This window comes from Puma concolor, chromosome B3, assembly GCF_028749965.1.
Source record: "Puma concolor isolate L17-30 chromosome B3, mPumCon1.1.hap2, whole genome shotgun sequence".
In the NCBI taxonomy this organism is placed as follows: Eukaryota; Metazoa; Chordata; class Mammalia; order Carnivora; family Felidae; genus Puma; species Puma concolor.
The window spans coordinates 102,548,602-102,576,547 of record NC_141672.1 but is presented as its reverse complement, the minus strand read 5'-3'; the positions used below and the strand labels follow the sequence as shown (position 1 = coordinate 102,576,547).

The 27,946-nt window shown below is 39.9% G+C and overlaps 1 protein-coding gene across 7 annotated transcripts in view; it reads left to right on the top strand.

Annotated features, from left to right (window-relative positions):
• The window catches only part of ALDH1A2 (aldehyde dehydrogenase 1 family member A2), a 130,631-nt gene that overhangs the window by 51,240 nt on the left and 51,445 nt on the right, over positions 1-27,946 (top strand). For all 7 annotated transcript variants that reach the window (XM_086710793.1, XM_086710787.1, XM_025918550.2 and 4 more), the window contains 3 exons: positions 17,061-17,165; positions 17,348-17,488; positions 20,508-20,637. In XM_086710793.1, coding sequence (XP_086566919.1) covers positions 17,414-17,488; positions 20,508-20,637 — 205 coding nt within the window. In that variant the 5' untranslated portion in view covers positions 17,061-17,165; positions 17,348-17,413. The remainder of the gene's footprint in view (positions 1-17,060; positions 17,166-17,347; positions 17,489-20,507; positions 20,638-27,946) is intronic.

The following is a 27,946-nucleotide window of genomic DNA, read 5'->3' as shown; positions in this document are numbered from 1 at the left end:
CAAAACATTTTATTACTGAAATAAAACATGACAGCTTTATGTCAAAGATTCATCGAGGATAGGAAATTATTTACACCTAACTCCTATTAAAGCCTGCTGCTTCAGAATTCCTCAGGGGGTCAGATTCCCCAATTAGAAAATTCATGGCAGCATCTCTGTATTGTCACAGCCACTTTGCTGTGGGCTGCAAAGTGTGGCAAGCCTGATTTGTCTTCTGTTATCTTCCTGGTGCAAAAGTGGCCAAGTGATGTGGCTTGGCTTGTGTGGTTAAGTTCCCTGTTTTGGGTCTTTCTCCACGTAACTACTGAGATTTAGAAAACCACGTAAAGCCACTGTTAGATGGGTCGGATCCCTGTAGACAGCCAATCCGAAGTCCGTCTTCACTTCTGTCCCAGGAGTATGATCCATTATGTCTTTTGAACACTGACTGCATGTTAAGTGCTCTATTAGAGTACGGAGAAAACCAAATGAAGCCAAGAGAGCTCTTTTCAAGGATCTTCGAGAGGGAAGAAAGTTCATCCTAGGCAGTTAAGCCTCAGGCACAGTCACATTTTATCTCACTTAATTGTACAACAGCCCTGCAAGGTGGACGAGCCTTATTTCTGTTCCTACAGAGAAGGAAACAAAGCTCAAAGAGTTTGAGAGTCTATTTAAAGATGGCTCAGGGGGGCGCCTGGGTGGCGCAGTCGGTTGAGCGGCCGACTTCAGCCAGGTCACGATCTCGCGGTCCGGGAGTTCGAGCCCCGCGTCGGGCTCTGGGCTGATGGCTCAGAGCCTGGAGCCTGTTTCCGATTCTGTGTCTCCCTCTCTCTCTGCCCCTCCCCCGTTCATGCTATGTCTCTCTCTGTCCCGAAAATAAAAATAAACGTTGAAAAAAAAAAATTAAAAAAAAAAAAAAATAAATAAAAAAATTAAAAAAAAGATGGCTCAGGATTGCATAAGTGGTAAAAGGCAGAGTGGTATTTGCATGGAGATCTTTTGGCTCTTAGCACCTCCACTCTGGTTGTTCTATAAGGCAAATAAAGGAATATGTGCAAGATTAATCACCTCAGTCCTCAGTGAATTTACTTATATCTCTATTTCATTTTGCATATGGACACAACCTTCATGACATTTAATCATTATGATTGAATACGTTAAGCAACTTCAGTCTCTGTACCTGTCTTGAGGAGAGAACAGACTTGCATGTTGCTATCCTGATGGTCTTATTTGGAAAACAACAACAACAAACAAACAACAACAGAAAGTATAAACCAGCCCAGTCACATTGAATTGGCTTTCAGAAAGCCTGTCGTTATGGTCCTTACTGTCTTAATCCAGAGACACAACCATGTACTCCACTCATATTTCAGACCTCCCTTCTTGGACACTGAGATACCTGTTCCTTTCAGATTTGGGAAAGAACACTTTTTTTTTTTTTTTTTTTTTAAGGTTTATTTCTTCTGAGAGAGCGTGCATGCGCTGGGGACGGGCAGAGAGAGAGGGGTGGGAGAGAGAATCTCAAACAGGCTCAGTACTGTCAGTGCAGAACCAGATGCAGGGTTTGAACTCACAAACCATGAGATCATGACCTGAGCAGAAATCAAGAGTCAGAAGCTTAACCGAGCCACCCAGGTGCCTTGGAAAAGGACACTAATGTTTGGCAGAAGACTTTGTTGTAGTATTGTACTTGTTAGAGTTCTTAAACACATTCCTTCAGGAAGGGGATAAAATTTCTGAGGTGGGGAAATAAATGACATTTCTTGCCCAGAATCTAAGATGTTATGAAATATTTACAGGAAGGAATTACACTTAGAGATTCTTTTTCCCCAAATGCTTGTGTGTAGTGCCCCTAACAAAGTGCCATCATGAATTTTTACTTTAATTCCCTTAGCTAGGAGAAGTGACTGTGAATCAAACAGCTGTGACCATTTTATAAAGATTTTGGCATTTGATGCCCTTTTCTTATTCAGCCGTGGATACCTAGATTCTATGGAGAAAGGAAAGTATGAAAAAGGAATCACTTTGATGCAGTGAAATTGTAACCAGCTCCTAAATCAGTCAAGGCCGGCCATTCCCTTTCTTTTCTTATCCAAGACCTACTGGACTGTGGGAAGTCATTAGGATGATTTTGAAGTATCCTTCCTGCACCCTCAAACATAGCCCTGTTGTTGTAAGAGCACAAAGCTGTTCTTTAATAAGCCCAAGAAATAATTTATTATCTGAAGATCACAATAGTCAGGTTGCTGTCTGTTGTCTGCCAGAAGTTCCTGCTTCTGCACCTCAGGAGGCTGCAGAAAATATCCCAGGACCTCATCTCTAAGCAGAATCACATTAGGAATGTAAATCACCACTGTTTCCCTAACACGTTTTGCTTTCAAGAAAGGAAATTAAAAATTATTTCGCTATCATCTGCATTGATTGTATTGAAGAAAAAAGGGACTTGAGCAAAATTCCTTGTGCAGAGTAATGTTTAAGAGACCTTGTGGAAGAAATGCAGTGAGGGTTGCTCTGATTCCCTGGTCAACCATCAAATTTGCTTTCCAAAGAAACATTAGCAAAGATTAAATTTAGAAAAAGCACTAGGATGGGAATCAGGACATGGGGGTTCCAGTCCCTATTATTCTACCACTAGTGGGGTACGTGGCCTTGTGCAAGTCATTGACTTCTTTTGAGAAATTTATTTAGTAACATTTTTCATTTGCATACGTTATATCTAGGGCCCCTTCCAGCATTGTGAATCTCTCTCTTCCTAACCCAAGCAGCCTCCACTAACTATATTTAGAGCAAGAAAAAGATACTCACTTGTTAGTTCCTTTTTTAAAAAAAATTTTAATGTTTATTTTTGAGAGAGAGAGAGAGAGCGCAGGCTGGTGAGAGAGAGGGGGACACAGAATCTGAAGCAGGCTGTGTGCTGTCAGCACAGAGCCTGATGCGGGCTCAGACTCACAAACCGTGAGATCATGACCTGAACTGAAACCAAGAGTGGGATGCTTAACCAACTGAGCCACCCAGGTGCCCCCCATTAGTGTCTTTTAAAGTGATCCTTTAGTAAGATTTGGCTGGTAAAGTATGATCGTGTCGAACCTCATAGTTTCACAACAAGCATTAAGACTGTTTGGGGGGAAGGTGGGCAGTTACCAATTGTGCTTGGTGATGAGCTTGCCTAAGTTTTAAAATGTTTGTTGCAGGATTTTTTTCCACCCAAATTGTGCTTTTTCAAAATGGTATCTTTCTAGTTCATCAGTTACATGTTCAAGTGCTAGACATAATTGGAAAAGGAGACCACCACTTTTGAACCCAGAGGATGGACTCTGCTCTGGACATAGAGAGGTGTTGTTGAAATGGTTATAGAAATGTCAACATGCACTTGGAGAAGCAAGACAAACCTACGGTGTCCCAGAACTTCTGATAAACTTTCCTATTGAGCGCCCACTGGTGGCCATATGTGTTCTGTAGCCAGTACGTCAGATTCACAGAGTTAGAGCTTTTACGTCCTCAGGGACATCTTCCATTCAGTTGGCAGTAGCTTTCTAAAATGCCATGTTGAAAAGTTTTCAGAAATTCAACTGGAAGATATTGTGATTGATTATCAATATCTGTCAAGGGGCTGGACAGAAGTTTTATCACAAGTGCCATAGATTAGCCTATCTTCAGTTACCAAGTTTCACTTATTATAGATAAATCATCATTCTTTATCATAGATAAAGAAACTGAGGGTTGGGGAAGCTAGGAGACTAGCTGAACATTTAGTTTGAAACCAAGAACAGAACGCAAGCACTCTTCCTCCCCCTCTTCCTTTTGCTGTAATAGAAAATAAGACCACGAAAGTGATGTCCCTTTATAAACAAGCCCCTAAGCATAGTTAAATAATGAACCACACTACTGGCAGTGGTGAGATGAAGGGACTGCAGCTCTGGGTTTCAGGTTCCTCCCGAGAACTCCGGTGTCATTATCTAGTGCCCCCAGAGTAAAAGGGTTCCTTCTGAACCACCTTTATCCTAAAGAGTTTTAGCAAGGTGCATGGTTCTGCAGTCTTCTTAGGTAAGTAAATAACTCCATTATCTTGGTGTCACAGTGTCTATCCAAAGCCATGTTCTAGAGGAAAACTGATTGTTGCGTAGCTTCAATCCAGACAAGAAAAAGTAGGAAGCATCCAGTATTAGGTAGTATTCAGTGTTGACTGGGGACCTGCTTCTCTGGATAGATAGAAACGGTTCTAGGATTCCAAGGATCTGATTCCTGGAATTAAAACATACATTGTTTTGGTTTTTGTTGACAAAAAGAATTTGCTTCTTGGGTAATACAAATGCATATAAATATTTACTGAGCATCTACCATTTCACTATTCTTTTTCTAGGTCCTGGAGACCAAAAAACAAAGATGACATAGTGACATGGTGTTTATCCTTAAGGAGCCCACAATCTAAGTGGGGGACATATGTAAAGTATTATAGATTGATGTGATACACAGGCAGAAGTCAGAGAATGATCAGACAACTCTGAAGAGTTTGGGACAGCTTTATCAAGTATTTTAACTGAGGGGTTTTTTGTGATTTTTAAAATATTTATTTATTTTTGAGAGAGAGAGAGGGAGAGAGACAGAGCACGAGTCGGGGAAGGGGCGGAGAGAAAGGGAGAGACAGAATCCGAAGCAGGCTCTAGGCTCTGAGCTGTCAGCACAGAGCCCAACACGGGACTCAAACCCATGAACTGTGAGATCACGACCTGAGCCCAAGTCGGGCCCTTAACCAACTGAGCTACCCAGGCGCCCCTTGAACTGAGTTTTGAAAAATGACTAAAATTCTAATGTTGTGTCTGGTAAAGAAGGGAGGAAACAGCAGGCTCAGAGATCCTCATTCATAACAATTCGTAGCATTTTTGGTGTGATTTAAGTATAGGGGGGCAAAGGGAGGAACTTAGATCCACAGATTTTGAATGCTTGTGCTCCTCATTTTATGGCACACTATAAGACACTGGTCTATGCAAGACCAGTCTGGTTTTCTCCACAGGCACACACTCCATTCTACATTTAGATAGGGACATATCCTTGATGGGAAACGTGGTGTTATTTTGTCACTGCTTGTTTCTCATGAATGATACTGTCCTATAGATGTTATTCCTGCTTAGATACATGGTGAGGGATGGCCGGAGAGGAGACCAGAAGTGTTGGTTGGGACCAGATTATGAAGAAACCTACCCCTTGGGGAAGAAGCATGTTTATTTCTTTTGGAACAGTGCAGATGGCCACTTGAAGGTTATGTAGCAATGCAAGAAGTGACATCAGAGTGCCAGTCTGTTATAGATACCAGTGTCCAGGGCTGAGGGTGAAGGTGCCAGCCTGTGTGGGTTTTGAGTCCCAGTTCTGCCACATGCCTGGCTGTGGGTGAGCTCCTCTATATCTCTGAGCTTCAGCTTTGTCATCTGTAAAACAGGGATAATAATAGTATTGACCTCAGATGATAATTTTGAGTATTAAATGAGTTAATATATGTAAAGTGTCTAGAACAGTGCTGGGAACATAGTAAGCCTTATGTATTAACTTTTGTTTTTATTCGCTTGATTGGTTGGGTTTTCAATTCTGACTTTACAGGAAAAGTCCTAATTATATTCTTTTTGCTGCTTTTGGCCTAACTGAACATAGATCTTTCACTTAAAGTTGTAGTCTAGTAGAGTTGGGGACGGTGGGAGGTGGGAACCGGTAATGTTACGAGGAATGGAAAAGCTCTGTACTTAGCGTTTAGAGACCTACGTTCAAGTTTTTGCCTTGTACATTATTTGCAGTATAAACTTGCATTTGTAACATGAGCCTTCATTTACACATCTAGAAGGAAAATACCTACATCACAGGTATGTTACACAGATTAAATGAAATAGTAAAAATGCTTGGTATACAGTGGTCATCTAATAATGTTAATAAATCTGAATTACTCATCGAATATGTGTTATCCATGTACTTTGGGTTAAAACAAATTCCTCTCCCAGGCTCACTCTCTGCACGTGGTTTTCATATTTACTGTGTGGGGAGGCATGTGTAGATGGGCTGTGTTAGCACAGCTCTTGAAGGACTTACTCATCAGACAATCCTGTCTTTTCACCTGTGGGTTCACAGAGCCATTGCTTTGTTTCTTCTGCTTTTTTTTTTTTTTTTTTTTTTTTGATGAAGCCCAAGTCCTGTTCTCAGAAGAATGTTCTCCTGGCTTCTGTCAGGCAGGTGTAGCTCTTTGGTTGGGTTTCCTGGAGGCACACAAATTACCGGGCTAGTGTTTTATAAAGTTGGAACATAAAGTATAGTATCTTTGAAGCATATTCCTAGTGGGTGTTCCATAAATCCTTTTGAATGTTGTTGTCATGTCCTATTATTAGATCCGTTGCTGTGACAGTCCTGCCCTCTGCCATGCCAAACGCTCACTTGAAGGGCGGGCGCTGGTTCTTACCTATTTCTGTCACCCCCAGTGCCTAGCGCAGAGCCTGATGAATGGTAGGTGGGTAATGGGTGATTGTGACTAGAGGGAGAGCCCACGACTTCAAGGGAGGTAGAGAAAAGATGCCAGCTGCCCCGCACCATGCAGCTCTCCTTCCTGTTCTTCTCTTCTCTCTCTCTTTCCAGCGCCTCCTCCCAATAACCAGTGTCGTGAGTCACTTACCAGCCTTATTCACCATTTTAGAAGATAATACAGTATTTCTTTCATGCTCTCCCCTTACAAAAATGAAAGGTGACGTGTCTTTATTATAAAGAAATGGCCCCAGCCACTTCTGGAAAAACTCTAGTGGTTAATCAGTTACTTTTAATTTAAATATATATGCTTAATGCTGAATTACATTGTAAAACTCCCAGGCTGATTTATGGTCTCAGTCCGCCTTAATTAACATCGATTCTAGGAGAATAGTAAATGGGAACGGCCTTCACAATTGAGGCTGAACAATGAACTCTCTGGGTGTTGTCCAATTTGTAACATGATTTACATGGAACAAGCCCTTCCTTTCCCAGGGTTATCCCTTTTTCATCTGGTGTGTAGGACGGGTTATATATAATCCATAGATAGGAGCATTTGCTGTCAAATACTTTTGCTGATTTAGAGCCGGGCCACAAAATGGTCACTATTAATAAAGAAGGAGAAAAAACCCTAATCTGAGGCTTTGCAGGGATTCCAGGTTCTTGCTATGTGTCATCGCTTGTCCAGTCTGTGGCATTTTTACGAAGTGGCCATAATGTAAGTCAGATTAAATGCACAGGATATATACATTTAATCAACAGCCATTGGAGTCTATGGTGCTGGAAGAGTTATAAGAGCCCTGTGAATGCAAATTTATTGCAAAAGAATTCAAGGGGTGGGGGAATGAACGTCTGCTGAATGGTACTACCTGACACGGGACACCAAAAAACTTTCCAGAGTGAGTGATTTAAGTGTAAGGTTTGGCTTGTAAAGCTGCCAGCTGCTTGGTTTCAAAACTTGAAACATTTCCAAAACATTGGATGAGGCACTTTATATGTGCACTAGAGTAAATACTCTGGTTTTACTGCCAATTTAAATGTGCTCAGTTTACAGTAATGAGCTTGTATAGGCATTACCTTGTTTATAGAAAGTGGAACAGGAAGAAATGAACATTAACCATTACCAGTAGCAATTCCCATTGCCTTCTACCACAACACTGATGGCAAGTATAGTTTCTTCCGATTTGGGAATATGTCACAACTGACATTGGTGTGCACTTGGCTTTAATGCCATGTTGCTTCAACAGAGTAACAAATGCTGTAATTCAGTGTGACTCTGATAAGGCGGCTCAGACCAGTTGGCTGTTTCTTACTCTTTTCTTAAAACAGATGTCAAGAGCATTCTCAGATACGGGGATCATGGGGCAGTGGGGTAGGTAGGATTGATGATATATAATTGAGTTTGTTTTAGCCAGGTCTGTTCTCTACAAGTGAGTCAGTCATTGGAATGATTTATTTTCTCTTTAAAGAATTATTTGGTGGTTGACGCGCTACATGGAAGCAGTGGCCTTTGTCTTTTGGGATGTCTGGCACAAGTACCCCTTTAGCCCTCTTGTACCCTTGGGATCATATACTGGAGACAGACAGGTATATTTAACCTGAAAGACGTAATTTGCTCATCCTGGAAAAGAAAGAAAATCCGGAAATCTAAGGAGACACTAGCAGGCACTAAGCACCTACTTAGTACAAACTTTTGAGGAAGGTAAGGGAAGGGCAGATGGGATGGGAGGGTGTTAACAGGAAGAGTCCATGGAAACCTGCATCTTAAGAGACTCATCCTCTTGAGTTCAGCTGTGTTTAGACTAGACTTTTTATAACAAAATTGTCCTTACTGATTGCCTGGGACTCCTTGTCTTTATCTCTGCAATCGTTTGCTTGGCTTTTGAGAACCTTTTGGCCCAAGTGCACATACTTAGGATTCCGGATTATGCTACCCAAGAATACCACGATTCCCCTACAGTGTAATCCCTTCTCCACTCCGTGGGCTACTAGTGAAATTCAGGTATTGACCAAAACCACGAACCCAAGACGTGTCTGCAAATAGCAGGATTGTGATGACACAAGTCGATGGCTGGGTCTCAAATTGTTCTCCGCCAGGGGCTCTGTATGTGTTCTGGCTGGTCTTGCTTTAATGCTTTTTCTAACTGTATTTTCATGTGAAAAAAGGAAAGAAATCTAGTTATCCAGTCTTGAACAGTTCAAAATATTGAACACCTGAATGTTCATAGGAGATGAGTTCCAGCTCTTTCTATTTTCCCTGTCTCGACGTTTTCTTTTCCCACTACCCCCATTTCTCTTCATCATGGTTCCCTTTTCGATTCATTGTTTCTCAGTGGGAAATCTGTAAGGCTTATTTTTCTCAGACTCTTCAATTCTAACAACTACATTTTAAAAAAATATTTGTCTTCTAACACTACTTTTTTCAGTATTTATTTTCCATATCTTTTCAAAGTTTCTTCTTCCTGTATCCTCTGCCGTATTTTTCACTCCTTTTAGGCACAGCTCTCTCTAAATGTATCAATTGACAACATTGGAAACAATCTTTTCTCATGTCTCCCTTCTTTCTGTGAGTGTGACCGGCTTTCTGACCTATGTCCTCTCTGGATTTTCGTGGTTTGGAGGACCTGCGTGCTGGAAGGCACCCTGCTTACTCTGAAGCCAGTGCCGCGGTAGAGGCTGGGGCTGGGTTTCCAGGGCGCTCAACCCCTGGCGCTGCTGCTAGGGTCTGGGGACTCCTGGAGGGAAGGAGAGCAGCTAAACTTGGATTTCTTCCTTCTCTGTCACACTTCCTAAACCAGTGTATCAGATAATCTTCAGAGAGGAGCTGAAGTCGAGGAGGAGGGGTAGATCAGGCCAGCTGAATCATCTTATTAGGGATAGAATTTCTTTCCTTTACCTTATCCTTTCCCTTCCCTGGGTCATACTCCCTCATTATTTCTTGTTTTCCTGAAGTGTTCTTCTAACATGTCAGCCCACACCGCTATTTCCCTTCTCTGAGGTATCACTCCTGCAGTGGTTATCTCTACCATTCATCTTGGCACTAAATCATAGAGTGCCTTACATTATTTAACTTTCCTGAAAGTAATCTTGTGTCTGAAACATAATTATAAGTTCCAGGACAGCAGAGAGCAGAGTACATGTCTTCTGTGGGTTTTCAGTAGAATCTAAAACAACTCGGTGTTTAGAGTAGGCCTTTTTGTTTTTTGGTTTTTTTTTTGTTTTTTTGTTTTTAGATTTTATTTTTAAGCAATCTCCATACTCAGTGTGGGGCTTGAACCCACAACCCTGAGATCAAGAATCACATGTTTCACCAACTGAGCCAGTGAGGTGCCCTTAAAATAGGCTTTCAGTGAACATTTGGCAGTTTTTTTCCTGCAAAATCAAATTTCTGCTCAGCTCTTCCTTTTTCTGTTAGTTCCACCTTTTTTGTTTTGTTTTGTTTTCTATCAAATCTTTTTCTACAGGGAAGGATTGGGAGAGAGTTTTGCAGGTCCCTCAATTTTGTGAGGAGGTTACATTGCAACTAAGAGCCATAACTCTTCTTGAGACTCTTTCTTAGAGTATAATTTTCAAAGTCACATAATTTAACAGGTTAATAGTTGCTGCCAAAAGTTGCTGCCCAGGATTTCCACTTCTGGCTGTAAGGTAAGCAATATACTGTAATGGACCCTTCTGTCGCAGCGCAACCACATCTTGCATGAACTAATGTGTGTGTATAAATATATGCGTTTAAATTTCATTTCCCAATGATTTATTGATAGTATATTGATCTCGTATCCTGGGACTTTGCTAAATTATACTTTCAGCGTTTTTTTGTAGATTTCTTAGGAATTTCCAGACAGGCAATCATGTCTGAAGAAAAAAAGACAATATCACTTTATTTTCAACCTTTTTGCCTTTCATTTTTTCTGCTTTATTATACGGTGTGACATGAAATATTATTACAATATGTAATTGAAACAGCTATCCATGCATACATTAATTTTAATATATTGATTAATTGAACAGTGATATTAAAATGAGTTGGGAACGGAAGGAAAATGCAAAAGCTGGGTTTTCTATAAAAGCAAATGCTGCTATTAGTTCTAAGAGTAGTAAAGTAAGCCTCCATCAAACAGCAGCAGAATACACATTCTTCTCAAGTTCGTATGGAGCATTCACTAAGATAGACCACATTCTAGACCATAAAACACACTTAAACAAATTTAAAAGAGTAGAAATCATATAAAAAATACTCCCAGACCACAATAGAGTAAAACTATAAATTAATAGCAGAAAACTGGAAAATCCCAAAATATTTGGAGATTAAAGAACATATTTCTAAATAACACATGAATCAAAGAATAAGCCTCAAGAGAAATTTAAAATGTTTTAAACTAAATGAAAATACAACTTACCCAAATTTGTGGGATGCAGTGAAAATGGTAGAGGAAAATTTACAGCATTGAGTTGCATATATTAGAAAATAAGAAATAATCCAAGTTTCTACCTTAGAAAACTAGAAGAAGAAGAGCTATATAAATCTAAAGCAAGCAGAAGAAAAATAATAAAAAATTATAGCAGAAATCAGTGAAATTGAAAACAGAAAACAATAGAGAATATCACTAAAACCATGGACTGGTTCTTTGAAAAGGTCAATAAAATTGATAAATATCTAGCTTGTCTAACAGAGAAAAAGCGAGAAGACATAAATTTTGAATACCAGAAATGAAAGAGGGACCATCAATGGACATTATAAGGATGATAAAGGAATTTTGTGAGCAAATCTGTGCCCACAAATTTGATAACTAATGGACAAATTATCTATCTATCTGTCTTTTTTTTTTTTTTTTTTTTAAAGAGAGCATAGGGGAGAGGGAGAGGGAGAGAGAGAATCTTAAGCAGGCTCCATGCTCAGCATGGAGCCCAGTGCTGGGCTGGATCTCATGACCAGGAGATTATGACCTGAGCCAAAATCAAGAGTCAAACCCTTAACCAGCTGAGCCACCCAGATGCTCCAATGGGTCAATTTCTTGAAAGACAGATTTTACCAAAAGTCACACAAGGAGAAATAGATAAATAGCCCTGTATTTATTGAAGAAATTGAACACATAGCTAAAAAACCTTTTTGACAGAGAAAACTCCAAGCCCAGATACTTTTACCGGCAAATTCTATCAAATATTTAAGGACAAAATAATGCCACTTCTACGAAAACTCTTCCAGAAAATTGAAGAGAGGAGAAGAATACTTTCCATCTTACTCTTTGAGACCAGAATTACCCAGATACCAATACCAAAGACATTTTAAAAATACAGAAATTCTTAAAATCTTAACACCTACCAACTTGGCACCCACTCCTGAGATATTCATCACTTGTTGCCCGCCTCTCCATGGTTCTTTTGAAAAGAAATGATCTTGACCCAAACTTGGCCTTTTAATGGCTTCAAACATACGTGGCTTTCTTCTTTATGGTTACGTATATTTGGACCCAAGGGTAGTTATTTCATTTACATCTGGAGGTGCTTCAAAAAATGTCCTGAAACCAACCAAGTGCTCTTCTCAGGAGGTTGACCTAAGAGATGCACAAAAAAGGAATAGTTGGTGGTGGGAACCAAGGATGGAAACTCATATTGGCTAACCCTAAATGGGCCCATATAAATTTAAGAAGTCGAATTAGTAATTAGTAACCTTCCAAAAATAAAAGAGCACTGGTCCAGATTTTTTTAAATGTTTGTTATTGAGAGAGAGAGCAAGCAGGGGAGGGGCAAGTAGAGAGGGGGACAGAGGATCTGAAGTGGACTTTGCACTGACAGCAGCGAGCCCAATGTGGGGCTTGAACTCATGAACCTTGAGATCATGACCTGAGTTGAAGTCGGATGTTCACCCAGCTGAGCCACCCAGATGCCCCTGGTCCAGATGGTTTTAGTGGTGATTTCTAGCAAACATACCAATTCTGTGTAGTATTTTCCAGAAAATAGAAGCAAAAGGATCACTCCCTAACTCATCTAATATGGCCAGCATTACTGTAATACTAAAACCAGATAAAGACATACAGGAAAGGAAAACTACAGACCAATACCTCTTATTAACATAAATGCAAATACTGTAAAAAATGTTGACACATAAAATCCAACAGTATATTATACACCACAACAAAGTGGGATTTATTCCAGGTATACAAGACTGGTTCAGAATTCAAAAATCATTTATTATGATCTGTTACATCAACAGGCTAATGAAAAAAACTCATATGATAGCATCTGTACATTTAGAATTAGCATTTGACAAAATCCAACACCCGTTCATGGTAAAAAAAAAAAAAAACTCTCCACAAACTAAAAATAAAGGAATTTCCTCAACTGGATGATAAATACCTACATAAAACCTCTTGCTGACATCATGCTTAATGACAAGAAATTATATAGATGCTTTCTATGAATAGGAACAAGAAACCCCTTTTGCCACTCCTGTTGAACATTGTGCTGAAAGTCCTACCTAATATAGTAAAGCCAGAAAAGGAAATAACATGTATATAGACTGGGAAGGAAGAAATAAAAGTGTCTCTGTTCATAAATAACATGATTGTCTAGGTAGAAAATCCCTAAGAATTCAAACACACAAAAAAGAGAAAAAAACCCTTCTGGAACTAATAAACAATTATAGGATATAAGGATAATGTACAAAAATCATTTTGTATTCACTAATAACCTAAAATTTATAAAGATATAAATGAAGACTGTAAGAGATATACTGACAAATCCACAACCAAAGCAAGAGATTTCAACACAGCTTTTTAATTATTGGTAGGACATGCAGATAAAATGTTAATAACAATTCATTTGTTGCATTACTGGTGATGTTAACCTTGATTGCTTGATTAAGGTGGTGTCTGTCAAGTTTCTCTAATAAAGTTTCTATTTTTCCCTTTGTAATTAGGAAGTATCTTGTGGGAATATACTTTGAGACTACATTAACATCCAATTTTTCATTATACTTTTACCCACCAATTTTATCATCCACTGATGATTTTGCCTCCAGCAATTACTACTATGATGTTTGACAAATGGTGATTATCTAATTCCACCATTCCTTCACAACTGTTAGTTGGAATTCTCCTATGAAGCAGAACTTCATCTTATCCCCCCATTTATATATTCATTAAAATAATTTGTATCATTATGGGCTCTTGAGTGCCTTTTTCATTCTATGAGTAATCATTGCTATCATTATCTATTTTGTTGCTTAAATTATGTCAGTATTGGCCATTGGGAGCCTGGTTAGGGAAGAACTATTGATACAGTATTCAAAATTTTTGAAATAGCCTACAGAAGCTGAAAATCTTCAAGTATTAGAGGTATTTGCTAGTCGGTGTACCAACAAAGTTATCAGTACAAGTTTTTTAAGTGTCATAAGGCTAGGTCTACAAAAAGAATAACCTAGTAAAAATCAAATATTTTAACCTTCAGCATACCAGGAAAAATAGTCATCACATTTACCATCTGGGTCTGTTGGATCTCTAATAGGTTACAGCTTATTGTTACTTCTGGTTCTTGTATGTGCATTTTCACAATGTAATGCTACTGAAAAGTTTGAGTGCTTATAATTTTGTATTAAAGAGGATGGCTATCTTTGTGTTCCATAATTACAGGATGTTTCCATTTTTAGGTTTTTTTTTAAAGTTTGTTTATTTTGAGAGAGAGTACATGGGGTAGGGGCAGAGAGAGAGGGGGAGAGAATCTGAAGCATGCTCTGTGCTGAATGTACAGAGCCCAACACAGGTCTCAATCCCATGAACCCGTGAGTTCATGACCTGAGCCAAAATCGAGAGTCAGATGCTCAATCGACGCCCCTGTTTTTAATATCTAATTTAAATTTCTAATTTAAACGTAGATTAGATTGATCAATGAAAAATTTTATTTCTACATAATATGTGTCCTCTAGTCACCTTATGAATCATATCAAGTAAATTTTTACACACAGATATCATAAAAGATAAAAGAATTATCACATATCCTTTTAGCAAAACAAGGTGGTCCAGGTTCTTGTTGGAAAATACTAAATAATTAACTCTGTCCTATTAAATGACTGAGTTAGAATATCATGTTTTCTTGGTGTATTCATAAATATCTTGTTTGCTCTGTAATTCCTGAGTTTGAGAAAATAGTCCAAACTTTTGCTTCGTCAACTTCACCCTCATCAGTAGAGTCTCCAGTGTTTCTCTCTCTTTGCCTTCATCTTCTGACTCATTTACGGTTGTGAAATATCTTTCTCTGTAATCTTCTCTTACTCATGATGGACTGAAATGAAAAATTCTGAGTTCCTAAATGCATTCAATGAAATCTAAAAAGAATAGAACAAAGATGGTGTCTCCAGACTTCTTTTATGTGCTTTCAAAAGATGATGCATTAGTTTGGACAACACAATATGAAAACTGAAGGATGATGAAATAGTTGTAATTATTTATTCATTCTATGGCAGTTCCACAATTTTTTGTTTTGTTCTTTTTTAGCATGGTTGGAAATAATTGAGTGATGATGAAGTAATTCCTAGGATGACAAAATAGCAAAAGATCACTAAGGTCCTGTAGTGTATCTTAAATTTATAAGATGATCCATGCACCTAAATGAAAACAGTAAGAGAATGAATGAGTTTTATCCTGTTAAAAAATAAATAATTTTTCTCTTTGATCTTTGGAAGACCTCTAAGAATCAATAAAGGTCATGAAATCTCAATTCTTACAGATAGTTAGAACTGCTCAGTAAAGAAACTTAAAAACTAAAATTGGATTAAAAAGGTTAAGAAGTCTCTGTCAAATTGTGAATAAAGAGAATAAGGCATATTGGCAAGACCCCTCTTCCTTAAACCTGATAATGCTCTAGAAGTGAAACTAACCTCTCAATTTTTGTCCTTTGTTACCTTGGAGGTCATACTGTGTTTCAAAGGAGTGTGCAGATATGATCAACTGTGAACTGTTAGGAAGTTTGTTACATGGAGTGGGAAGAGAACTAGACCAGGAGTCCAAGAACTATATAGATCTAATTTAGGCTTGGACACGAACTCGTTTCTTTGGACTGAGCAATCCCGCAGACTCTGATAACACTGGAAGGAGCAGTAGACTAGTCAGAGCCACAATGAGAACCTGCTTCATCAGACTCTTAACCTCCCATCCTCACAACTTTCTCATCTTTGGTAGCGGTAATAAAATTCTGCCATTAAGGTTGTGAATATTTAGGGAGTTACTAGAGACTGTAAGACCCTGGAGGGCTGGCACTGCTAGTCCTCTTTGCCTCTCCTAGGTCTAGGAGTATCTAAGTACTTATTGAATAAATGAATACATTACATTTAGAAATTGTTTATAAATTGTTGTAAATTATAAAGTATGTTTCTAAATCATACACTTAAAATTTCTACAATTACAAGGCCATTGTGTTTATGCTTGTTACTTTTGAATTAAGTGCTTATGCAGATTTAAGGTCTTTTTTCTCTTTTGTCTTAAAAAGGGGAAACATAGGCTTCATTGTTTTATCAAATCAAGACAAAATAAAGCTTTGGAATAATCTAGAACTTAGTATTTAAAATTGTAGATGTCTTCATTTAGCCTCATCTGTGATTTACTAAAATGGCAGACAATAACAAATCAATTTATCCTTGTGTTTGTTCTAAATTGACTGATGGCTTCTGACTTCAGAAATTTTCATGGTAATGCTATAAATTTTATAGAGTAAAATACCTTTGTGTATTCTTTGAGCTGTCATAGTCCAAACGTTTTGTTTGGGTTTCTCTCTTTAATATCAATAAAAAATTTTACATGTCTTTGCCTATATTTTCTCCTTTTCTTCAACTCAGTCCTTACAAATCTTCTGAGATACTAACTTGAATATTTTTTTTAACTATAAGTCTCTTTGCCATTTTAATATAATCTTCATTTCCTTTATAAGGAAACCAAGACTCTTAAGAAATTCTTGAGAGACCAGTTTGAAAGGCCTTTTCCCTTTGCTGAGTCGTGTAGCCTACCCAGCAAAGGGGAAGAAATCTAACTTGGATTTACACACGTAACTTGTTTAACTCACCAGTTAGAGTCATTGCACGGTTCAGGATCTGACTATAAATTAAGTGAATGCTTACTTATTTCAGCACCCTTCAAGTTCCCGGTGAAGTTACTTATGCCTCTGAGAGAGAAACTAGGATCTAAAGCATGGTGACTCTCAGTTTGTTCCATGGTATTTACTCCTTTTGGATATTGGCCAGAGTTTGGACAGTCAGTAAATATTTTCTCAGCTTTGTGTATTGTTTGTATGTATGTGAGACTCTGTGCTTCCATCTTTGTTTGACTCCCTCACTGGTTGGCAGGTTCACTAAAGGTAAGAACTATGTTTAATCTTAGGATAAACTTGAGATAAAAATATCATAGAGGAAATTTCTGAATTTGGGGAGAGGCTGGACTGCATACTGTTAAGGGTCTCTTGTAATGCTCCAAATTCTATACTTACGTGCCAACAAACATATAGAACAAATATCACTACCATGGCACTTCCATAATCCTTCACCATTGGTTGGCTTCCTATCACGTGTCTCACCGATCCCCTTCTGTTGTCTACTTCCGTAGATTTTTATTAACAACGAGTGGCAGAACTCAGAGAGTGGGAGAGTGTTCCCTGTCTATAATCCAGCCACAGGAGAGCAGGTGTGTGAAGTTCAAGAAGCAGACAAGGTATGTCCTTCTTAGAAAAAGATTCCCTATGAAATAACCGCTTTCAGACAACAGAGCACTAAGCTTATCCTCCCCAGACACCAGCACTGACATTCATTCATCACCTTTTTCATCGAAGCAGGTGGTTCTTCCTTTATTCGCAGTGTTCTCTCTCTTCAGTTGTGCCTCTTTCTCTCTAACAGGCAGATATAGACAAAGCAGTGCAGGCAGCCCGCCTGGCTTTCTCTCTTGGTTCAGTGTGGAGAAGGATGGACGCTTCAGAAAGAGGCCGTCTGTTGGATAAGCTTGCAGACTTGGTGGAGCGAGACAGGGCAGTTCTTGCAGTAAGTAGCCTAAAAAAACATTAAGTCTTTACCCTAAATTTACTACTCCACTGAAATGTAGATTCCTCAGCCTTTCTGAAAATGTGGTGTGCAGTCAACTTGGGGGACAAGCTGAAGAGAACGTAATACACATGAAAAATGAGAGGTGTTTGGCTTTTGGGATCAGATGGGGAGGTGCAAGACTAGCTGAGGGTCTCTTCTTAGTAAATTTTGAAGAACAAAACCATAGCTTCCCATGACTAGAAAGGACGTTCTTGCCATCCTTTCCAACCTTAGCCCACCCTCAACCGACAAATCAAAACAAAAACAGTTAAGCAGCAGGAGAGTCACCATGAAGCTTAGGGAAAACCAACACCAAATGATTCATTTGAGGATCAAATAGGACTGTTTTTTTACCTCCCCAGAGTTAACCTCTCTTGACTAAAGAGAATCCTTCAGAAGCAGAGGGCCTCTCAGGCACTTCTGCCCCCTTTGTTCTTCTGCCACTTTCTAGAACCAGGGGATAGGAGAGAGAGCAGGGAGACAGCAACTGTCTTTCGCTAAATCATTTTCTCACATAAGGAGCATCCCTCTCCTAGTGGTTTTTGTATTTGTTTTTGCTATTTATAAGATAAAAGTCCGTTTCTTAGGGAATACGAACTGCCTGAAACTGGAACCATTTGGGAATGTCTGTGTTGTGCACCAGGGATCTCCTCCTGGATAACCCACTGTTGATCAGTTAACGTTTAGGGCGTCCTTGTTCAGTCAGGCGTTCAAACCGTGAACACTGTATCCTACCCTTCACGTGGGAAAACAGAGCACAATTGGGCTTGCTCTGGGAAGGGGAAGCCTTATGTCCTTCCTCAGTGTCACTGCTGCCATCATTCTTCCAGCCATCCCCTTCCAGGATCTGTTCATAGTATGGGAACAAAAATGAATCCTTTATGGAGATTATTTGGAACTCTGGCCCCTGTAACATTTACTTCTCTATAAAAACATTATCTAATCTGGTACTTCAAGGAAGACTGTTCCAGTGAGGTGTTTATGCGTTTTGCAATAAAGGTGTTTGTTCTGGGTAAAGTAGCTCCTTCTCAGATGTTCACAAGACACTGACCTATTAGAGACTCGGAAAAGCCCTAGTCACTATTTCTCATTTGTTTAAGCCTCAACACTATTTTTCTGGCTAATCTATCAGTATCGTGCAAAACTGAATTCTTTGGAACACTTGGGGGGAAATGGTGGTCTGCAGGCTTATGTCTTCACTGGATTATGATTTCTTCAAGCGTGAGGACTATATTTTACTTCTTTTGTGTTCCTGGGACATAAATGGTTAGGTAGAGAGGGCATATAGATTGTCTGTAAGTGTCTGTTTAATTGAGTGAAATCTATACAATATTTACAACATTAGACTAGAGTGTGTGTGTGTATATATATGTGTACACATATATATACACACACATATATATACACACATATATGTGTACACATATATATATACATATATATATATATATATATATATATATATATACACACATACACACATACTGCAGTTATATTTTCATGTCATAAAATTCACATGCCATTCTTTTTTGGACATATGCCTCACCGTGATCAGTTCCCTTTTGCCATTACACTTAAATGAGATTTCTGTTTTTAAACACTCCTCAGGCCATGGGAGGAGTGATTTTTAATAAGAGATAGCCTCTGGAATAGATGGGAGCTTCTGACCAGAAAATGAAGTTAACACCTCATCCAAGTAAATATAATTAATCGAAAATAAACATAGGGCTGGCAACCCTCAGGTGAAATTGGCTGTTGTCAACAGCTCATTGGGACCATGTAGGTGGCTCAGATTCTGGTGACTGACTGCACTTCACTCTATACTGTGTGGAGCTTGGCTCTGTGCTGGCTGCCTGGAGAACATAATGCCCATCTCCTGAACATATACATGTTCTCAAAAGTACTGGGAAATAATTGGATTCCCCTTGGTAAAGGTGAGCCAATGTACAGTGATAAGTGATGGCATCTTTTAAAATGAGTCCTATCTTATATGCACGTGAGTCCCATCAGATCCTTACCCGCGTGAGTGGGTATGTTGCCCTGTAAGTGATTGTATTTTTATGTCATCGAATGGAGAATATTTCCATCTTAAGTTTTGTCAACGCTCACATCATTTTCACACCAGTATGAGTAATAAAGTGTCCTCACAGAGAAGGACATGAGATTATAAACATATGTTTTTGCTTATTTTTAATTCATTAAACTTGTAACACCTTCAATATTTCTCAAGTCTAAATACTCCTTTCTCATTTCAGTGTGTCCATGTGGCTTTTTATGGTTGTTGCTACAATTCAAGCAGTTTAGGAACACCTCGTTCAAATAGAAACATTTGTAATCTACAACTGCTCAATATGTCTATTTTTATTCAATGGAACAGATACTTCACTTTTAATAGGTAATGGTTGTTAACATAAATATTTACCAAAAAGCAGCCCTGAAGTTGTTAAAGTGTGAGCTTCCCTAGAGGAGCTCTTGTTTATTTGATGGTAATAAATAAAGTCACTGTGCACGGTGGATATTCCATTTCTCAGCAGGGGTCTTGGCAGCGGTGGAAAACGCTTTATATTCTCATCAGTTGCATAAAGGCCCATGTCGCTGCTCCTCTTTATGGATTCAGATTACTGGTCTAGACTCCAACACATCCCCACGCAGCTCTGATCATTAATATAACAGAAGCTGGTTTGACAGGCAGAACATTTCTTTATCGTTAGTTGAAGAAACGTTGTGTTTATGCATTTGGATAGTGGTTACTGGAGACGCACAGGCACAAAAACATGTGCATCCATATTCATTGTGGTTTTTACTAGAGACTTACCTAAACTGGCAGTACTAAAAAATCTTTTCATTTGGGAAATCAGAACTGACCAGGTATGAATCACTATTCGTATTCATTCACATTCTCGCTCTTCCATTTTCCTCTGCTCTAGAGATTATTTTGTGTGTCACTGGAAAGTTCTCTCCATTTCTTTTCGTACAGACCATGGAATCCCTAAATGGTGGCAAACCGTTCTTGCAAGCTTTTTACGTGGATTTGCAGGGGGTCATCAAAACTCTTCGGTACTACGCAGGCTGGGCTGATAAAATTCATGGGATGACCATTCCTGTAGGTAAGTGAAATCTGAGCACATCGAAAGGGAAACCAGAAACACACTCACCATCCAACACAAACAGTAGCCCCATAGAATGCAGATAGGAGCAACTCGTGTCAGACACATTACATATGAACCAAACATATTACATCACTAACTCTGACAACATCCCTGTTTCTGTATGTAGACAGTGTACATATAAGTGCAGGGACAAGCCACTTACGTCACTACAGCAGTCGGCTGAGGCACACGTATGGGTTTGTCTGCTGCTAAGTACTCAGCACTGTGCTACGTTAGGTGCTGGGAGTGTGGAGAGGTATTGGACGTGGGGAAGTCGGGGAAGTTATCAAGGACATTAAGACTTGGTCCTTTCCTTCCTGACCGTGAGATCTACTTATTTGGAAGAGGACACTCTAAATGTTAACAATTGTCTCTTAGAGGAGAGATTGTGGATAAGTTATTTCTCTTTTTTATATTTTTCTGTATTTTCTGTAATAAGCATGAATTACTTTTTCAATCTGTAAACACAACAGCCATCCTTTCTTTTAAGATCCAGGTTAGGAGAGAAAACCAGCGGCACAGAGATCTCTATGGGAGAGTTACAGTTAGGTGCTGAGTTGTGTGGCCTTGCCTGTCAGTGGTGTAGTCCTTTAAAGGAGAGGGCGAATGTGCAGACTAAGTCAGTGGACAGGTCCCAATCTGCACATGAGGTGCCAGCCATCCAAATGCCAGATTGAGAGCTTTCACAGCAAGCCCAAGGGGAAGGCACTATTATAGCATCCTCACTGACAGAGGAAGTAACTGACGGCTAGTGAAGTTAAGTAGTTTTCCTAATTCACCAGCAAGCAAGCTGTAGAGCCGAAATTCTGACATTAGATCCTGGTGAATCACTTCACTAGCTGATCCGTTTTCAATACTGGGAGGAAGAGGTAGGACAGGAAAGGGAATGACTGCAGGAGATGTGAGGGTGTTGGTAGTGGTGAGCAGACATAAGGACAGGAAATACATCTTCACCAGTGGCTCCTGGTGGCTGCTAAGTACCGTGCCCAGGCCTCTACCTAGGTTCTCTGGAAAACAGCCTGCTTTCCGTGTGCATCCTAGGAAGTGTGGAAAGCAGGGCTGGGCACTTTGGAGTGCTCCCTGAGGCCCTTCCCAGGCCAAGGGGTTGGTTTACCTGGAACGGGGGTGGCCGGCAGATAGTGCGGTGGGCTTAGAGCAGTTCTTCTCAAACTTCAATACACATACGTATCACTTGGGGTCTTTGTCAAATGCAGTTTCTGATGGACTAGGTCTGGGGTGAGACCTGAGGTTCTGCATTCCTAACCAGCTGCCAGGTGATGCCTGTGTGGCTGGTTCTCTGCCTCGAGCAGCGAGGAGAGGGTACAGAGACTGGCACCAGCCAGTGGCTGTTGGGATGCTTCATTTAGGCATGGGGCAAGAGGAGGAGTCACAGTAAGAGTGGAGAAGGGACAGAGATGAGAGTTCAAAGGTCTATTTTAAAATTACCTCCATGATATACAGCAACATGTGGAATGTTAGCCTTTAGAAAATGGGTTTGCAGTTACAGACACTCTTCCTTGCCACTCATAGGTTTTCCTTGTTCAGTATGGAGAAGATTGCTCTTAGGGAATGTCAGACTCTTGGTTCAGTTTTGTCTGTGAAGATTTTACAGAATTCCTGTTCTGTAGCATCGCTGGCAGGATTTGGGAATGGCCTGAGTGGAGCAGGTTACTAGGTAGTGTGAGCATATCTGTTGGAGGGCCTGAGAATTACAATTTTTGTTAAAAACAGGACCTGTGTCTTCCTTCTTACGCTGGCCTTTCCTGTTTCAAGGCAGAAATGTAAATTAACAAGACCAAAGGCCCTGGTGTTTTTTGCATGCCCTCCCCTCGCCGTTTCACTATTAAAACAAAATGTGTTTGGGGCATTTAAATATCTTTTTTTGGGGGCGCCTGGGTGGCGCAGTCGGTTGGGTGTCCGACTTCAGCCAGGTCACGATCTCGCGGTCCGTGAGTTCCAGCCCCGCGTCAGGCTCTGGGCTGATGGCTCAGGACCTGGAGCCTGTTTCCGATTCTGTGTCTCCCTCTCTCTCTGCCCCTCCCCCGTTCATGCTCTGTCTCTCTCTGTCCCGAAAATAAATAAAAACGTTGCAAAAAAAAAAAAAATCTTTTTTAATGACTTATAAATAATCTTAGAAATGAGGTGAAACAGAAGGCTGTACACATAATCTCTATTTGGCCTAGCAATGTCTTGGTTGTCTTTTTCTTTCTTAGGAGAGAAGACCTTGATAAGATAGAGATTTATCAAGTCTCTGATGTTTGATATCTTATTTTACTCTATCTGGCAAGAGGTGGTGTGTGTATAAGCCTCACTGTTTTCATGTGATGCTCTTTGGAGTTCCTGAGGATGTTGACCTAGGAGTTAGGAATACAGGGCTCAGAAAAGGCTTTCACAGAAGTCCCTCTCACTTTTATTCACACACTGGTGTTCAGCCTGTGAAGGAAAAAAGTGAGGAATTTTCTTATATGCTAAGTAGTTTTTAGTTTCCCTGTTTTCTTAAAGTGTGTTTAGAGGTGACGTGACTCTCAAGGGAGTCAGGAGAAGGCAGTACCCCTAGGAGGCTGGGGATCTGAGATGTAAGAGCTCTGGCTGTGGTGCTCCAAGCAGATGAGGGAAGGACGGAGGCCAACATGAACTTGGCAGCTTTCCTCTCTGTTCCAGGTTTAGGTACATTTGAGCTTGCCTGTTGTAGGCTACTGAGAATTCTGCTCACAGGCCCCTCTGGCTAGTTCAGTACTTAGGGATTCTAGCTGGACTGAACCCGGGGTGGGAGAGCATAGGGGAAAATCAGGAAAAGGGGGAGGGGTCATTATTATTCACTTATTTATTCTCAGATATGTTCAGTCAGTCCTTTTGTGTTTGTCATTTGTAACTCCATAATTTATCATCAGCTTGGTTTTGTCCCTTCTCGGGCTTTTCCACTGAAATCTAGAACATAAGGTTATTAGTCTCTAACCATGAGGTCTTCATTGTGTTACATACATTTCTCTGTGAAATACCTTAATTTTACATTTGGAATTACAACATAAAGGAATAATACATATTTGCACAGTACTTGATTCTGTAAACTATTTCACCCCCAGGACCTATGTGAATCTGTGTATGATCCCTGTGAAACAGTTTGGGTTTTAAAAGGTACTCCATTTTACAGATAAGAAAATGAGACAGCAAGGATTTAGTGTCTTGAACAAGGTTACATGGCTAGTAAGTGGCAGGCCTGAGATTCAAACCCAGGTGTCTACTGGAGGCCCTCTTCTTATGGAGACTGGTTCAGTAGGACAGGATGATGAAGAGGCCAGTCACCCTGGTGAAGTCTTTAACCCTCTGAAGGTTTTTAGATCAATATGCTTTTTATTCTCGTTATTCATGGTAGTTATGTTATGTAACGTCGGCTTGCACACTGAATCAGCAAATACCAAATCATTGCTTCTAGAGGACATATGGGAATGAAAAGCACAGTTTAATGAAAAGCACAGTTCTTTCTGGTCACCTGTAAGAAGTAAACTGGAAAACTGTTTTGTTTTATTTTTTGAGAAAGCGCTTGCACAGGTGAGAGATACCACGAGTGGAGGAGGGGCAGAGAGTGGGAGAGAGAGAATCCAAAGCAGGCTCCGTGCCCAGCGTGGAGCCCAGTGCGGGGTTCCATCTCACAACCCTGAGGTCATGACCTGAGCCAAAATCAAGACATGGACACTTAACCAACTGAGCCACCAAGGCGCCCCAGAAAGTGTTTTTTTAATCTCAAAAATATAAGATTACTTAGTTTCATTGAAGGATATTCTGTGGTTCATCCAGTTTAGTATCTCTGACACTAAAGCATGAGAATCAAAAAGAGCAGGAGGAATTACACTATTGTCTCTTTCACTCCTTCCCGTTTAGGAAGGCAGGACAGTCTGCCAGCTAATGGGAAGAGCTCTTCCTTCATCTCCTGTATCAGATAACAACTTCAGCCTCTCAGTCATTCACTCTTTGCTTCATACAGTCATTCATTTTTTTGTTTTGTTGTGTTTTATTTGGGAGCGTCTGCTCTGTTTCATGTCTTGTATAAAGCACTGGAGATACAAAGGTGAGTAAGTAAGATGTTCAAAGAATAGTAAAGAAAACAAGCCAATGGACAAACAGTTGCGATATAGTGTAGCTCATTCAGCTATGGAGGCATGAAGTTCTCCACTGGAGAGGCAATTCAGCCGGTAGTAAGGCTTCCTGGAGAGGGAAGCGGGACGTACAAGATGAGTGGGCACGTAAGTGAAAATGGAGGAGGCCATCACAGGTGGTGGTAATAGCCTGTACAGAGCATGGAGGGAGGAGAGTACGGTGCGGTAGTGGATCTGAAAGCGTAGCCGGCTTGAGAAGACCCTGGGGCTCTGGGGCCTGGTAAACCATGCTGCAAGTTTTATCACAGCAATGGTGAGTCACTGAATCATTTGAAATAGACAAATGCCTTGAACCAAATTGTGTTTTACAAGGAGCACTTTGATTATATAATGGGTGCTTAGAACAAGGACCTGCTTTTTCCCCTCCCCCTGAAGGGTAACTTAGAATATTTGGGAAGAGGAGAAGTGGGTTATGGCATTAGCACTTTGAACTCTCCACTGGACAGCTCTTTCTCCCTCTGAATCGAGAGATTCTCCCATCCCTCTCTCTTCCCTCTCATGCAGGGCCCACGGTCGGACATTACCACAGAATTGTGCGGTGTCAGTGTGATTGACAAGGGTCTCAGTGTTGTTCACTTGACAGCACTGGCTTTTATTTCCTGCCGTGGTACTCAACGGAGCTCTTCTTTCTGACCATAAATCCTGTGCTTTGACCCTTTTACTATGGCAGCTCCTAATTATGCTGATAAATAATAATCATTACTGTGATTTATTGATCACTTTGTGCCCATTATATCATCTCTAATCTCATAGCAGCCCTGCAGGGGAAATGTTATTTTCCCCATTTTGGTTATTTTTAACCTAAGTCAAAATCCTCTGCTTCTTCTCATGTCCACAGACTCCTTGTGATGGAGGAATGATCCAAGCATGTTTCCAGTTTACTGAGGGAGACTAACTGATCTGCACTACGTACGATTTTTCTCTGTTTAACAATTGTTGGTTTTATTGATTTTGTGATATGTAAGCAGGGAAAATGTAGTCCGTGCTTCAAGCTGAATCCTGACATCAAAATGGCCTTAATGATACATTAGAACAAGCTAAAAACTCCACCCAGGTCATATGTAATTATTTGTCCACTACACCCCCCCATCAGTTTTACCTTTTAAACTAAAGAAAAGGCTACAGAAGTGCAAGGCACTGACTCAAATCGTAAGGTGTTGCCTTCAACAGCTGACTCTAGTGTGCACATACAAAGCATGCATATGGTGAGATCTTTTGTTCACTCACTGAGCTTGAGGAGAAGCGGGGTCCTCAGTGGTACCTGAACTGCTGGCGACAGGAGGTTATGAAGTCTGCCTCACATGTAGCCTCTTTGAGGAGGTTTGACTACAAAAGACCTCCTGGGCCCCAAGGCCAGTCCACTCATTTCTCAGACAAAGAAACTGAGGTCCAGAGAAATCATCTTTTTTTCAAGACTGCATAATAGTGTCGTGGTGGAGTTAAGATATCTTCATGACAGACTCAGGAATGCTTCATCTGACTCCTGAGAAGCTACCAGCAGACTCCCGGAAGAATAGCGTTAACACTGCTGTGTACTAGCAAGAAGTCTCAATGATTGTGTAGGCATTTATAGAGCTTATCATGATAGTTGTAAATGTTCAGTGAGGTCTTTTCAGTGTCAGAATACGTAGGTATCTGCTAGGGCACATGATGGAATAGCTCATTGTTCCTGCTCTAATCGTTTAATACTGGCATCATCAGAGGGGTTACCAGCTCTTCAAAAGGTAACTGTGCACCCAGATTAGAGATTGGAAGATGACCTACCATTCACTGAATTGTGTTACATATTTTTATGCTATTAAATAAACTCACTTTTAGTGTTAACAGGTATATAAAATTTGCTGCAGTTCTTGAAATACTCTTAGTATTGTAACTGGGATCTAGTTCTTGAGGTCTCTATTAGATAAATTTCTCCTCAATTTCTGGCACATTTTAGATTTTTATGATTTTATTGACAATGCAGATTTTCTAAACATACTGTAGTTCATGTAGAGACTGCCAGTGGCAGATATTCCTATGAGAATAAACATTCTGTAAAACAAAAACAAAAACAAACAAACAAAAAGATTATTTCAAGCAATGACAAAATCTGCCCTAAGAAGTAGTGATGGGGCACTTGGGTGGCTTAGCTGAGCATCTGACTTCACCTCAGGTCATGATCCCACTGCTTGTGGGTTTGAGCCCCACATCGGGTTCTGTGCTGACACTCGCAGCTCAGAGCTTGGAGCCTGCTTCAGATTCTGTTTCCCTCTCTCTGCCCCTCCCCCGCTTAAGCTCTATCTCTCTCTCTCTCTCAAATATAAATAAAAACATTACAAATTTTTTTTAAATAAAAACAGGTAATGATAATTCTGAAGGAATAATACAAATAATAAAGTTGTTCTAAGTAACTGAATAATTGTTGTCTCTTCTGTGTAATTAGACAAGTTCCCATCAAAGAACATAGAACAGTGGCATGATATTTTCCCAAATACAGAAGAGGCTGATTCTGTTCCTCATTTCTAAGGTCAAAGACTTTTCTTAATACAGTTCTAGAAATGGCTCAGTCTAAACATTGTCAGTAAAATGTGATCCATAGTTCACCCAGATTAATGGTATAATAAAGTATTTAATTGTAAGATTTTTATATTCTTCATGAGGTGTAAACATTCAAATATAAAAACACGTCAGAGAAGTTGCCTCTTGGTGTGTTTTAAAATAAACTTTAAAAATTTTTTTTAATGTTTTATTTATTTTTAAGATTGAGAGAGACAGAGCATGAGAGGGAGACACAGGCTCAAGGCTCTGAGCTGTCAGCACAGAGCTCAACGTGGGGCTTGAACTCATGAACTGTGAGATCATGACCTGAGCTGCAGTTGGACGCTTAACTAACTGAGCCACCCAGGCGCCCCTAAAATAAACTTCTAAGAGAAGTACCTGTTACTCTGTCATTTTTTTTTTTTTTTTACTTTTTTGAGTGCAATAGAAAAGAGGCTGAGAGATAAAATTCCTATACACGTGATTTTGTGTTTCTATTTTGGTATCTCCTCTCTTCTTTAGTTTTCTGCACCACAGTTAATGTTCTAACTTGTTGGCTCAGAACGTTTTTCTGGTATTCTCATCAAATACAGCCC